Raw genomic sequence first — 15719 nt, 5'->3', positions numbered from 1 at the left:
TTCAAGCTGCTCCATAGCTGACTTGAAATCTTTTTTAATGTAGAAGATGTCGCTAAGGTCAACATGGGATCGAGCGGTATCCTGATGTTCCCCTAGCAGCTTGATTCGCAATTCTAGAGCTTCTGTGCTGTACATTTCAGCTTGATCAGCAATTCCAGAATCTGCAGATTCAGATTCCGCAAGACACCTGTACGAACTGGCTATGTATCGCAGGATCGAGGCTGTCCAAGGGTGGTCACCAAGTACATCTTTATAGACTGGTAAAGTTTCTCTTTTCCAGATGTCTATTGCTTGTTTATGGTCCCCGCACGCTCTATAGGCGTCTAAAACAAGTTTTAAAAAAAGCTCGTTTAAGGCGTCGAAATGTATTTTAATTAGTGTTTAACACAAGTGCGTTCGAAAGACTTATAGTTTGGTCAGCTCCAAACTATACTTACATAAAAATGTTCCTACTTTAGGCATTTATGAGCGCACCGAAAAACGAGAGGTTCACTGAATTGCCTAACTCGCCCAGTGTCTATGTATTTTACAAGTCGTCCGCACCTCGACAACTTCCATTTTTATAGACACAAAAGCTGGATAAGTGGATACAGATTAATCACATTTTTGCAGCACACAGTAACATGACCGTTACTGATTATTTGAACTAACCCTAAATTATTGGCTCGAGCCAGAAAAAAAAGTGCCATCGTAATGACATGATGGTTTTATTAATACAAATTAAATTGGAAAGTTAAGTTTTCACAGAGAAAGTGAATGAATTAGGTACTCACTTCCAAGATCACAACAACCTGCTGCTACATACAGAGGCACTCCAAGCTCCTTCCTCAGATTAATACCCTTTTGTATTAGGTCGCGTCCTTGTTCTCCTTTGCCCTATAACAAGCAAAAAAACATTTTAACATACAGATATTTTGGATCCAAGGACTATTTTTTTTTTGCTTAGAAAGCTATTCAATACAATACAATACAATACTTTATTCAAGAAATAAAAACTAAAGTTACAAATCTCGAAAGGGGATATCTAGAGGTCAACCCTATATAAAGGATTCCCCATAATAAATGATGAAAAGTTAAAATCTAGAATCTTAAACATTATATACAGACAGAAAAATCTAAAACCTAAAAACTAGAATAAAAACATCATTTGCATATCATAATTAAAACTATTTGCAGTCGTATTAATTAATATTCAAAAAATCCTTAATCTGTTGCGAAATAAAGTCAGCGATCCTGCGCACAATTTATTGTTATTACTTTTTGGAATAAATAATAAATAAATAAAGCCTACCCGTGGAATGCCCCAAGGCCAGTATTTCAATCGGGCATTTACTTTTAATATGCTACGACATGCTTATCATGGCCTGTTTTTCTCTTCGGATGTCTTATGATGAACTGTTACAAAGTGGCAGCATTGAGATTTAATTTTGGTTTAAAGGGGCTGTGTCACAGCAATCCAGTTCATTTTGTTTAATTTTGCCAATTTCTCGCCCTCAATCGCTATGGAACTTAAAGCAAGCAAGGAAATTACATGGAAATGACAAAATCAGAGATTCGAGACAAACAAATATGTCTCCAGAGCATTATTTTTGAAGTTGCAAACAGTAGAGATCAACTTTGAAAAACTGTTAGGCTGAACAGTCCTCAAAAATCCTCATTTCAATCCGTTTCAATCTTCCTCAGTTCTGCCCATCCGTGGCATCTGTTGTATCTCTTGTGTTATTTTAACCTTCCTTTAATGTTTTAAGCGGTTACTTTCACGTTTCTCTTAAATTAACGGGCATTTTGTAATTACCTAATTTGGCTGAATTTCGTGACACAGCTCCTTTAAAACTACAAAGTATCCGAAAAGGTGCGGGTACTTCGAAGAAACCCCCTCAAGGCCCTTTTTGTATTGTCCCATTGGCATCAAAATATTTTTTTTCTCTTGTACGTCACGTAATGGAAGTAATAAAATTTTAAACATTTACGGCACTTAAAAAAGAGAACTTAATTATATTCGTATTTTTACCAGAAGTGCGTAACACAGCCCAAGTTTGGAGATGGTGTGTGCATGCGTCTCACAGTGCTGTTGTTCCTTTAGCAAATTCTTCCGGATTTCATAAGCCCGCTGAAACTTCTCAAGAGTATCTTGGCTGACCCCTCGGGGAGCTTCTTTATAGAGGCCAAGAAATCCCAAGGAAGTTAGACAATCCGCAAGTCTTCTCATGTCATTAGATGCTTTGGCAATGTGGTAGCAGTCTTCATACAGTTTTACACACTTAAAGGGTGGAGATAAAACTTTGGCCAAGAAATCTAAAACCATGGTGGAGTTAGCGACATCTATGCAAAACTCGGTGTCTTCCTGGTCAATTTCGGAGTGCAGGAAATTTTTGAACATTTCCAGGATGTTTGCTTTTTCTGCCCGAAAGGTTGAAATAGCTTCTTTCGACTTCTGCTTGGTGATGAATTGTTTACTTAAGGATTCGAGCAGTGCCAAATAATGCTGATTAAACTTTTTCTGTGCTTCTTTACCAACATCATCCATGTTGAGAAGTTTCCTCTCAGCTTTGAGAAACTCGCGGACCAAAGGATGCAAAACCACCTTTGTATCGTTTATCCTTCGAAGAAGAGAGTACCCCACCATCTTGGCCTTAACATCCTCTGGCTCTGATAGGTCACCAAAGAGAACCGTCATGTCTTCGACGGAAAACGCCAATGGAAAAATTGAAAGGCGAACAAGGTCTGCTTTTATGGGTTTTGGAAGATAGAGTAGGAATGTACACAATTCAAGCTTTTTTTGCATTGATCTTCAGAAGTTGGATGGGACTTTTTCTGAGACGTCTGACCAACGTTTCCGCTCTGAAGCCGTTTCTCATTAAGCATACAAATTGGATAAGAACCAGCGGTATCCCACAAAGCTCGCCGAGTTCCTTAATGTGCAGTTCATTTTGGTCTGGAACTGAGTCCTGAAGTAATTTGGCAGAAGAACCGGGGTCCAGACGGTCTAGAAGCACCTTATGTACGCTCAGAGAACGAAAATCCACATCCATTCGAGTGGTGATGATCAGCTGAACACGAGGTGCGTGTCTTCCTACATATTCTAAAAAGTCTTCGAATTGCTCTCCTTGTTGTTGTTGTATACCTTCTACATTGTCTAATACAATAACTTTCTTCACATCAAGCTCTTTAAGTCGCCTTTTCGCTATCGATACCATATCATGACTCTCTGAGAGTCTCGGAGCCAGAGGATTAATTTTACGGAGGATTTCGCTGCAGACTTCTGAGAGCTTTTGTTTTTGTTCAATGAATATAACAGACTTTTCGTGTTTCTCTTGAAGTAAGTGACTGACGTGAATGGCAACTTCCGTCTTACCCATCCCAGGGATGCCAACAATAATGATGATGCGTGAAGGATTCGGGTCCTGGGTAAGTTTTTGAACAATTTCTTGCACCTCTGCTTCTCTGCCTGTAAAATGTGATTCTTTATGAGGAAGTGTTGTGTCGGCGCTATAAGATCCTAAAGAAAAACTGTATTTCAGCGTTACGTTTGCAAAATGTAGACGGAAGACTGCAGTCTAACCACAGACTGCGGACTCGGAATGCAAACTGCACACCGGGGTTATAGCCTATAACATCATTCTATCTTAATGATATGCATGACGTCATTGGCGTTAATTTATGCCACTAAAAAAGTTCATTAAATCCATAAAAATCCGGAGTAACTGGTCCCTACCCCAATACTCATGTACACGGATGCGTTTACTCTCTTCAAACGCAGCCTAGGCGCTTAACGTGGTTAGCCGAGGCGACTTTCCTCCAGGTTAAGACCCCTCGGGGTAAAGACCGTTTCAAAGAGGTATCAAAACTGATAATCTTCAGACCCACGCCAAAGGAACTTCACGCCGGAAAAGGTCCCTTAGCTTCTCTGTAACTGTGAAACGAAAGAGACGTTGTCCACGAAAAACCAGCAATTAGGTGAACTAAACTCTTTGCGATCGACAAGCAAAATACATTGACCGTTTTAAAAACCTCAGTTAACTATAAAGAGTCTCTCATAACGAATTTATAAACTACAACTGGTGCAATATGTTGTTTCAGACTTTCAGGTTTCTTGTTCTGTGATCAACACGCATGTTGCAAAACAAATCCAAAGATTGTCCGGAAACAGGACGAGAAACTACCGGTAGATACTCTTCCCGGAAAACGTCAATAAAAGACATATAAAATTACCGGCACGACGCAGACGTATTTACAAGAAAACAATCAGGGCTAAGAAATAACCGAACTTTAGAAGACCTTGCCAGCTTATCCTGCTAGCAGTGTTTTCTTTTCAGCATGGTTTTAACGTTTACGAAGTTGTTCGGACCGAAGCAGGGTACGCTAGCTTGGAGGGATGTTGATGAGTCAAGTCCTCCAATGGTCCAGCGGTGGTCGTGTGCCTGTTTACGCCTTTACTTTCCTTCTACTTAACAAAAAAAAAAATGAACAGTTGCATTGAAAACGTGAAACAGGCGTTAGAAAAAGAAGCTGTATGAACCTTTAATAGACCTTTTTGTTTTCCCAGTGTAGGTCACTGGTGTTCTAAAAGGAAATTGCCCTTCGCCTTCGACTTGTCATAAATTATGCGTACAATTCACACGAATAAGAGGAAATTAAAAAGAAACAGTTCTCGAAAGATATATGTCATGCTTGAGATACTTGTGTTGGGAGAACACAGGTGTTATTGAGGTAGTATTAAGCCCGGATGAACCATCGACAGTCCTTTTGTCGAAGAAGAATTATCGGAGTTTATATTATAAGTGAATGAGTGAAGCGACTTAATCTGTAGTCCCACGGTCCTCTACTCAAAAAATTATTAACTTAGGGTTTGAAAAACGACTACTTCCGCAGTCCCAAAGGCCCGTTTGTAGTCCTCGACAGTGAGTTCCGTACTCAAAAAAAGTACCTCAGAGTGGCCGCGACACCGCGAAGAAGGTTGATTATGCTGACTATGCATGGATGAGCGTACACAGTTTCGCTTTCATTTCCGCTTCGGTGCGTTTAGTGGTCATGGCGCTCACAGAGTTGGGGACTGAGGGATAAGTTTTTGAATTGAGTTTGCAGTGATCAAGTATTCTAACTGAAAAAAACAGGCGAGGGTTACAATAGAACGAGCATTACAACATAAAATAAGGTAAAGGAACTCCACATTCAAGTCATTTCATGACCACATCACCTCGAGCAACGAACGTCGTTTCAAAGTAAATAATAATTTACTCGTCTTACCTTGCTCCATGACTTCCCCAGCAAGCTTAACGAGACCTACTCTTTCCAGTAGAGTTACTAAATACATCACTTCTCCCGGTCTGATTTTATCGCTTTTACTAAGGATGTTTAAGAGCTCCGTTGGGTTTGTGATTTGTTCAAGTTTTCCTCTCGGTAAATCGCATAGAAATTTCATCTCCGCCAATTCGTCGCTTTTTATTTCATTGGCTATTTGGAGTAAGAAGTAATTGAAATCTGCCGTCAAGTACCCACTTGTTGCAGCAGCAGACGCCATACTCGGCGATTCAAGAGATGCTGAAAGAGCGCATGAACCGACAGGCGTTTCTAAATATAAAATAACAAATAAATAAATATCATTTATTCAATTTTCCTGTAAGAGGTATACTGAACTAACAAGTGGTAACTACAATAACAACAATAGTAAGAGAATGGCAACGTTCAGAAAGAGGTAAAGAAAGAAACTAGGTACACCCGTAAATAAACCCAACAGTCGCGAAGCGCACAATTTGAAGCATTCACTTTAGGAAGCAAATGATATCACAAATATGCGGAAATACAAATTTTTAAATGAAGATATAGATGTTACATTGTTGGATGTTACAGAACGAAGAATATGTTAAAGAACGAACAATATGCATACCGAGCATATAAATTTCCACTTGGTTTCCACCTCACTGATTTTACTAAAGATTGACGAGAACTTCAGCAGAGGCTTTTTAAAATGCAGTGGTCAGGTATATTTAGTACCGCCGAGAAGTATAGGCAAGGGTTACGGTAGAACAAGTGTTACAACCCAGCCGAATTCTGAGAGGAAGTCTGATTCCATAACCACCCCGGACAAGTCATTGCTATGGGAGTTCGATATGGGGAGAACGCAGAAGGATCATTTTGAATAGCGCCGGACTGCACCGGAATCACAGAAGTTAAGGGTTCCTGAATCCCGTACAATTCTGATCTCTTTCAGGCTTTCTTTTCGCACCTGCAACAGTTGCTTCTGTAACCGCGACATTTCCTTTTACTTTTTAGATCAGTAGTCTCACGTGTGACTTTGTTTATCCCTGGCCCCAAAATACTTACTGACAATTACACGAGGACACTGGGAAAATTCTCTGCAAAAGAGGAATTAGTTAATCCTCGTTTCCTTAAGTTCATTTAGATCGCCCAAAGAAGGTAGGTGATCGCAGTCAGAATCTCTTCAATTAAAGCAGCGTGATCTCAGCGATGGCTGAGTTTTGACTTCAGTTCTGATTTGACTTAATCTAAATGTGTAAAGGGCCGGTTTGAATATAAACAGAAGACAAAATATTTCCCATAAAAAGTACAACTTAACGTTAGCTTACGTCTCGTTGCTGTTTCCCCCTTCTGCTTTTGTTTTACCGGCTCCCTACAATTTTCTTCATCGAGAGTGAACTATAAGAAACTATTCCGCTCCATTTTCCGGGATGTTTTTCACTTTTGAACGAGGAAGTAAGGGCGTGGCAAGTTGCAAAGTGCGCCTGCGAAGGACTGTATTATGACGCAAAACTCACACAACCATGTGGCTTTTGATTGAACGTACCATTTTTCTCACACATGAAAAGAAATCGTAAGCGATTCTGATCTGACTAGAACTCGTCTGCGTAATTACTATAAAAATTTACGACAAAGCTTTTCATTGAGTATATCTCAGTATGCATATAATAAAAAAGAATAGTTCACATCTTTTAAAAGTCAATAACTGCCGGAAACGTGACAACACCCTTAAACTTCGAAATTTGCTTTCAACACCAACTGTGCGTTAGACACACTAGTAGGTTCACTAAAAGCAACTCTGCTTGTATCATCAGCAACATTGTGCCACTAACTTCTGTTTCATCGCCCGAACACCCCCCTGAAATCTGTTTTCAACACTTTTAATTGTTGATTTTAAGCGTGATAGCAACCTATGTTTGCCCTTTCTTTGCTCAAAGGAATGCGTACAAGAGGAGTTATATTTAGTAGTTTATATGTACAGTAAACTAATATCATTAACATATTTAAGATTGAATACCTTTCCCTGAATCAGTGCTAGTACTTTCGACTTTCTCAGTTCTGTTTTCAAAAGCACCAGCTTTGTTTTCGGCATCTTCCACCCTAGTTTGAACACCAAAGGATAGAAAAAAAGAAAAGATTGTTCCCAATTGTTCGATAATACTTGTTTCTTACTAAAGTTCACCTAAAATAGCAAAATAGAAATACATGATGTCCCGAAGGTTCGTTCCTCTTATTTCATGCGCTAGAACGTTTCATCAAAACTTTATTTATACAAGAAATTTCTCAAAAGGTTAATTGCTTTATCAAGTACATGTATTCAGACGTTCAGTATCCGGCTAGCCTCCCAGGCAGACGTTCTTAGGGGCTCGTCACGCGCTCCAGACGAACCCCTAAGAACGTGTGAGGCTAGGGTCCGGCATATCGCGACATGGAGTGCGATAAGGCATGTAGCGTGTAGAGCCCCAGATGATCCGTTTTGAGCTGGTATGCAGGAAGTACTTCCACTCTCAAACAACATAACTTTTTGGATTAGACAGCTCAATGAATATATTTTGGCCATTCATCACAAAAGGTTATCATATCGGCCCCTTTTCACAGTGAGGCTTTTGTACTTCTTTACAAATTTGACACGAGCTGAACGTTGCTTGGTGGACTGAGCAGAGGTTTGTTTGTTTTTTTTTTTTGGCCAAACTCAGGGGCCGCCGTTTTTCGCTTTTAATCAATCTGCTGACAGTTTTGAGAGCTATTCACAAAAAAACAAGCGGGGGCGGGGGTTCCAGCAATTCGGGCTACAGAATACAAAAAAAATAAGGGGCCGGAAAAAATAGTCGCGCACACGCACCTCTGGCGCGAAAGTACACAAATCGAACATTCTAATCAAAGGATGGCACAACAAGTATGAAATATTTAATTAGATTGAAAGACAACTTCTGTTTAAGCGATTTCTTTATGAAGTTCAAACCTACTGCATTACGTACTTTTAAAGTAGAGGAACGAACCTTTGGGACAACCTGTAAATAGCCTGCAGCAAATACCATCATGATCTTACAGTATTTAACATACAAGCCATTCAGACGTTTTGTTTAACTTCTTTTTGAAAAACACAATATGTATGACATAAAGTTAGAGTTTTAAAGATGCAGCAAAAGCACACGCGGTAAGTACCAACACAACAGTTATTGCTATGTCGAAAGAGAGTACAAAGCAAGGATGGTTCCAGTCATGGTAACAGAAAAATTTATCTAGGCAGATGACCGTCAAATCGTGAGGTGGCAAGTAGGTATCTCAATCACTGCTAATAACATTCAAGAAGGTATCTTGTTACGTGCTTGTTGTTGTCATCTTACCTTGTTTGATTTAACCTCTTGTGAACTTCATCCAAATTGCTAATCGTTACTTTCAGTTCCTCTTCACATCCTAGTATTCTAAACTCTTTCTCTAACCTTTCCTTTACTTTGCCTGCCTCAAAGTCATCCAGAAATAGCAAGAGACTCTGTTCTGTGTGGCAAACCAATGCAACTTGGATGGAACCGTTCTCTATTCGCATCACCTCAGGGTCAATCACACCAGCTCCGTTTATCTCCAAGCCATTTCTTATTGCATCCACAAGTGTACGTACTTCAGGATTTTCTAATGCGCGTTCAGCGGCATTTCTCTCTGCAGGCTGAGCATGACAATTCCGGTGAATGTAAAAAGCCCCTAATGCAAACGCACCGACAATTGCGGCCAACCAAGGGTTCTCAATTTTAAGAGAAAGATTAAAGTTCTCTCCCAATTTAAGTGACAGATCTAAGGCTGACCTAGCTGCTTCCTTTAAAACTGTTTTACCCATTTCACTGGTTACTTCAGCTACTGCTTCTGCACCCTCTTCCGCCATGTGTTTCTACTGTGTTTGTGCCTGTAAGTGTGACATCAAAAACGAAGGCTCAGCAAATAAAGCGGAAATAAAGTAATGCCCCATGTAGGTGGAAGTTATGCCACATATACGCAAGGCATAACTAATCTATGATCAATGAAATTCATAAGTAGTTAAGAATTGAACACTGCTGACATTCAAAGAGTCATGAATAATTGAAAACTGTCAAAGGATTGAACCCAGGAGTCATGTCATAAGTAGGGGGAGCATGATTGTGTCCCGCGGGTGAGCGTAGTCCTGAATAGGGCTGTTGTTGACAGTGACTAACGTTTCGACAACCTGTGCAGTAGTCGTCTTCAGAGTCAAAATGTTGACTCTGAAGTTAAGTAAGGCCCGCCCAGGCGTAAGGGGGCCTTAGCACAACCCCCCCCCGCCCCCCCCCGGTGAATGTAAAAAGCCCCTAATGCAAACGCACCGACAATTGCGGCCAACCAAGGGTTCTCAATTTTAAGAGAAAGATTAAAGTTCTCTCCCAATTTAAGTGACAGATCTAAGGCTGACCTAGCTGCTTCCTTTAAAACTGTTTTACCCATTTCACTGGTTACTTCAGCTACTGCTTCTGCACCCTCTTCCGCCATGTGTTTCTACTGTGTTTGTGCCTGTAAGTGTGACATCAAAAACGAAGGCTCAGCAAATAAAGCGGAAATAAAGTAATGCCCCATGTAGGTGGAAGTTATGCCACATATACGCAAGGCATAACTAATCTATGATCAATGAAATTCATAAGTAGTTAAGAATTGAACACTGCTGACATTCAAAGAGTCATGAATAATTGAAAACTGTCAAAGGATTGAACCCAGGAGTCATGTCATAAGTAGGGGGAGCATGATTGTGTCCCGCGGGTGAGCGTAGTCCTGAATAGGGCTGTTGTTGACAGTGACTAACGTTTCGACAACCTGTGCAGTAGTCGTCTTCAGAGTCAAAATGTTGACTCTGAAGTTAAGTAAGGCCCGCCCAGGCGTAAGGGGGCCTTAGCACAACCCCCCCCCCCCCCGCCCCCCCCCCCCAAAAAAACACTTTTTAAACAAAATTGCAGCTTGAAATTAAAAATGCAATGATTACTGTAATTGACACGGCAGAGGTGTGCTTCCAGTATTTGCTCAGCGATCTTTTGCGACGCCATTTTTCGTTTAATATATAGCCCGTTAATAGAGAAACATTTTTCTCCATATTAACTAGGGTATGAAATATGAGAAGCCTCTGCTATCAGGGTAAGTGATTGAATAATAGACCTCGAGAGAAAAAATGAACTTTAATTAGGTCTGTTCTGATCTCAGGACTGAAGGAGTATATAAACCTTTGAAAAGAGAAAGAAAAGTGACGAGCCGGAGCAATGTTATGTATTCTTTCTTTGTCTTTTCCCGTGGTTTCAGTTCAATATCGACGAACATAATGATCAAGTTATCCGTACCATGATGCATGATGAGGCAGATATTCTATTATCCGTGGGAAAACTGAAAACTCAAAAACTCAAAACTCAAAATATGATTTAAGCCTTCAGAGAGTTTTTAAGACCATCGCGGAGTCTGGACTGAAGCTTAATGAAAAGAACGGTGAAATCCATAAGCCTAAAATATGCTACTTTGGAAACGTAATGAGTGAAAAAGGAGTGAAACTCAATCCAGGTAAGGTTAAAGCTATCGTGGAACTTCCAGCACCAAAGAATGTATCAGAAATGCACCAGCTGTTCGGAACGATTGATTACCTCGGCAAATTCTTACCAAACCTGTCAGATGTAAAAAACCCAATAAGCGAGTTGCTGAAAGATAATAGTGCCTGGATTGGTCTCACCGGCAATGGAAGCCTTTGAAAAGGTCAGAGCAATAGTTACCACGTTCGTTTACCAGCCTTCTATGATGTAAACAAACCAACAGTGGTCAGTACCGACGCTAGCAGCTACGGGTTATGATCCTTCTACAAGAGCATGGCTCCCGTACCCTTACCGATTCGGAGAAGAAGTAAGCTCAGATAGAGAAGTAGTGTTTAGCATCAGTGTGGGCATGTGAGAAGTTTTCTCGTTACCTTTGTGGCCTCGAGTCATTCTGTGTGATTACTAATCATAGGCCGTTGGTACCGCTGTTCAATCAGCAAGACCTGGATAAAGTGCATCTAACATGTCAACGTCTTCTTATGGGCCTGATGAGATTTAAACCAAGGGCTGAATATTCACGAGGAAAGGAACTTGGTTTGGATGATACTCTTTCCAGAATTGCTCTTCTATGTCTCATCTGAGACATCTGACAGAGAAGAGGATGTCAAAGCATATGTGGATACAACTGAAATGGTGCGACCAGTGTCAACTGAGAAGATGGACAGCCTCAAGTCTACTACTTATTCTGATACTCAGTTTTACAAGTTTAGCCACGAGTATGACTTTAAACATACTTCCACTAGCCCTTATTGTCCACAAGCAAATGGAGAAGCAGAAAGTGGAGTTAGCATCGCTAAGAAGATACTGAAGCAGCGTGATCCTTTTTTGCACTTCCTCCTCATGGAGCTACACCTTACACATCCACAGGTGTAAGCCATTGCCAGTTGATGATGGGAAGAGAAATCCGCACCCTCCTACCTACACTGGAATTCTAGTTGCACCTGGTTCTACTGAGCCCTGAAGCAGTTACCAGAAAGGATGAGCAATCCAAAACTGCATACTGTCAGTACTTCGACAAGAGACATGGATTGCGACCCCTTCCCGACCTACAGCCATATGATTCATTTCGTGTAAAGTTAGATCAACGGAAGGGAGGGAAGACGTCTGGAAAAGGCATTGCGAGAAGCCCTACTCCCCGGTCACTATGTCATCCAGACACCTTAATTTCGAAGTGGTGCGTAAAAACGTACAGCGATCAGTCCTGGTAGAGCTGAGATGACTGATGAACAAGATTTGGACCTACAGCCAGCATCGAAGACAAAAGCTCCAAGCTCAGGGTCCTCGCATACCGAATGAGGACAACCATCGCAGATTATGGAGCCTTGTAGAGTGACGTTAGCTGTATCCTCTTCTGCAAACACAAAGCCTAGTGCTCCTTAACCAGAAGTTAGGACATCTAGCGGCCGTGTTGTGAAAAAACCTGCCCGTTTTTGAAACTTCGCTTGATTTGTACTTTTGGAATGTTAACAGTAATAGGGATATAGAGTATCAGAGTTGAAAAAGTGGACATAAGACATAGCTAGACATTCTTTTGTGTAGAATTAAATTGTTATTGTTCCTGTTGTCCATTTTTAACGTCGTTATGATACTGTTGAAATAAAATACATTTTTGTTATACTGAAAGTTGAAATAGAATATTGTTTGATAATAATAAATTTGATTTAAAACAGTCATAACCTTTTCCTCCTCATTTCAAAATTAATTCCCCTTGAAGCGAATTCATAAATTTGTCGCCGCGTGGGTCGCTCAGGGAGGCAGAAACTCAAGTTGGTAATATTTCTATTTATCGGCTTGGTAGTCCGCAGTTGACGCCAAGGTGCATGACTTCAGGTGCGAATGATACCAAATGCTGTGGTGCACTATCATGTTTTTTTTTTTTTCATGAAAGGCTGACGTCTTTATTCATCGTCTGCCAAACCATGCTTACTATCGGTGAATCGCGACTAATTTCTGAGGCAAATGAAAAAGAACGACAAGCACGGGAACATTCCACTCAACAAGCGGCTGAAAAACGGCACTGCAGCAAGAATGACGACTTGAAATTGAGTTCGAATCACAGCGTGGCTATATTCGTTTTCTTTTCAAATTTTTTTCCGTCTAGTTTTTTGTCACATTTTTTCCCTTTGGCTTGTTTCCCTTTATTTTCACCGCTGACCCTTTGCAGTTTCGCAAGATTTTTGCGATCTTGAACGTGTTTCTAGTTTACAATAGAAATCTTTACAAACATGGAATATGAAGCGGGAGTGGCTATAGCGAACACTATCTCTATCTTGTAGAAAGCGAAGCGTTGGCAATTTGATGAAACTAGGCGCGCATGGTGGTCTCCGGTACTTTTTTAGTAGCAAGTGCGCAAGGTGATGTTGGGGTAATTTTTACCACAAGGTCGCGTTCTCTTCTGTTCCACTCCATAGTGCGAGCAAACACACGAAGATTCACAACTCAAAAGCCTGAAAATTTGCTGTTCAAAGGTGTTTAGTCAGCTTAATTACAGCTGTAGCTAATTACGAATTGTAAGTGCAGCACTAGATGGAATTCAAGCAACAATATAATGTGTTCATCATGATATTTTCTTGAGATACATAATTACAAGCTTGATAATTGGTGTTTTGGTTATTGTTGATGTTTGTGCAAATAACCTAACTGATTAAAAAAGTAGATTGTTTTCTAAGGCCCTCTTTACAAGGAGGGAGAGGGTTACCCAAGCAAGGTAACCCTAGTACTCGCACATTTGTTTTCTTTTTTTTAATTTACGCGATGTGTTTTTTTAAGGTAGGTAGGGTTAACCTAGCGCTAAGGTTACCCTGACTATGAAAAACAACCTAAATTCACGAAAAAACGGGAAAATATTATAGTTATCTTGTTCAGAAAATACTTTACATTGTGCGATGTTTATAATTTAGCTCAGCATTCAAATTGTCAAGATTACTTGTCACGAATGACGGAGGAAAGTTGTTCCGGGCAGGTGAGTTAACCCTGTGTTTACTAGGTGGGTAGACCTTACCAGAAGCCTATGAGATGGGCTCCTGACGTTACCAAGATTTTTTTTTTCTTATGCAGTCACATGTGACGAAACACGTCGTGTAACCCTATCTGTGAAATTTTGCTTGTAAACCCGGGCTATCTTTAACCCGCTTGCTAGGGTAAGTCTAGCACAAGAGTAACCCTCTCTCCTTGTAAACAGGCCCTAAAGCAAACCACTATGCTGTTAAAACAAAATACTTTGTTACACTGAAAGTCGTAATAGTTTATTCAATAGCATGGGCTGATTGGGTGACCTTTGGTTTGTTTGTGATGGAACTGTTCAGTGCTGATTTAAACCTAAGACCTTCACGGTATTCTGCCAATGCATAGAAACAGAATTTTCGTAAATTAGAAAAGCGGAAAGGTTTTCACGGCTGTTTTAGTCATAGTCTGGATATTATACTTGGTCTGCAGTCTGCAGTGTGCGGTATGCAGTCTGCGTAATAAAAACCTGTGGCAACTAACAATTAGCGGAAGTACTGTTTCTGATCGATGAAAATAACACAGCTCCAAACATTAATTAAGCATACTTTTCGACCTGATTCATATAAATTATAATATGCGAAATAGTGTGAAATTGTTGTACGAATATATCTATTTAGCAAATTTCTCAAAAATGAACCCGATAGGACGCTGTCTGGGCTATGACAACTACGCCGATGCTGTAAAGTTCAATGCCTCGAATCGTTCTAGTAAGGGATTAAGCTTGAGAGAACAATGCATTTCTTAGCGAAACTGTGATATGACTTACCTCGTAAAATTCAATTTCCACCTAGAACTACAGTTCTAATCCGTTGAGCAGCTAACGAGGAATTGAGGGACTTCAGCACAAGCAGGAAATCGATAATTTACATTAAGCACATTTGAGAGCCGTTGGAGTGACTCATGTGATTCCAAATTCTTGGCAACACGCGTTCTTTGATGGAACAGCTGTTAACGCTTTTACACACGTACGTATTGTGCAAGTAAATGGTTTTCGATGGCTTTGCGTACTCTACTAACGTACCAGCCGTATGGGTCTCCACAAAGTACTACTGTGAGATGCGACACTGTGCAAATTGAATACAGATCATTAAGCTCAGCCTAATCTACCAATCACATCACATCTTTCATCAAGGGCGTAGCCAGGCTAAAACAAACAAATACGTGTCATTCTCGAGGACTAATATATAGATTTAGCCGGGCTAAAAGCGAAGCTCTGGTTAATACCCGGCATAGTAAATCGAACCCAATCGAACTAAATTTCAATCGAACCCAATCGATCTCAATCGAACTCAATCGGTGGATTGAGTTCGATTGAGTTCGGCAATCGAACGAAATCGAACTCACCGAAAAGAAAAAAAATCAATCGAACCCAATCGAACGTTCGATTTTCGAACTCGTGATTTATGTAAAACAGACGTTGAAAATCCATTACCAGATCTTAGAAGCTCGAGTTACTTCAGCCCTGAGTGTAGCGCAGGTGTTTTTCGTAAACGAAGAAATTCCGCAGAAATGGCTTCAGATGCGTTGTGGATCGTAAGCTTCACATGTATAGTCAAAGGCTACCAGGAATGCCGCTTTGACGTCAAGGATGGCGAAGTTTTCAGGGTTTTAAAGAAAATAGGCGAGAAAGGCCGTGCCTTCCGAATTGCAAACGAGCGCGGACAATTAGGTCACCTTCAACGTGAACTGGTTGCTTCCCTGTGGCCTGTAAATGTTTCGATAACGTGGTAAGTGAAGATGTTTGTAAGGGATTCGCGAATATATATAAATGTGTGTTATTGAATAAACAGTAAAAAAAGCGCAAGAAAAACTTGCTTTGACGGGCTTGCTTTGGGCTTGCTTTGTATAGGTTCACCAGAGCCAATCGAACGAAATCCATTTAATTGT

The 15719-nt window shown here is 40.5% G+C and overlaps 1 protein-coding gene and 1 pseudogene across 1 annotated transcript; both read right to left on the bottom strand.

Annotated features, from left to right (window-relative positions):
* Positions 1 to 5545, bottom strand: part of LOC140938362 (uncharacterized) — a 6429-nt pseudogene extending 884 nt beyond the window's left edge.
* A 1717-nt stretch (positions 5546 to 7262) lies between these two features.
* LOC140938361 (uncharacterized) lies at positions 7263 to 9222 on the bottom strand. Its single transcript, XM_073387848.1, has 2 exons — positions 8607 to 9222; positions 7263 to 7359 (listed from the first exon to the last, which is right to left on the bottom strand). The coding sequence occupies exons 1-2, from the start codon at positions 9134 to 9136 to the stop codon at positions 7263 to 7265; spliced, it is 627 nt and encodes a 208-aa protein (XP_073243949.1). The 5' UTR covers positions 9137 to 9222.
* Between the last annotated feature and the right edge of the window lie 6497 nt (positions 9223 to 15719).

Source organism: Porites lutea, chromosome 5 (assembly GCF_958299795.1).
Source record: "Porites lutea chromosome 5, jaPorLute2.1, whole genome shotgun sequence".
In the NCBI taxonomy this organism is placed as follows: Eukaryota; Metazoa; Cnidaria; class Anthozoa; order Scleractinia; family Poritidae; genus Porites; species Porites lutea.
Note: the sequence above shows the minus strand (reverse complement) of the source record. Positions and strands in the feature narration are given on the sequence as shown.

What these genes read in the sequence shown, in the direction of transcription:
- LOC140938361 (XM_073387848.1), bottom strand. Translation starts at nt 9,136, where the DNA reads ATGGCGGAAGAGGGTGCAGAAGCAGTAGCTGAAGTAACCAGTGAAATG. An exon ending in AAGAGGTTAAATCAAACAAG is followed by an intron (nt 7,360 to 8,606) that starts GTAAGATGACAA and finishes TGTTCAAACTAG; the next exon opens with GGTGGAAGATGCCGAAAACA.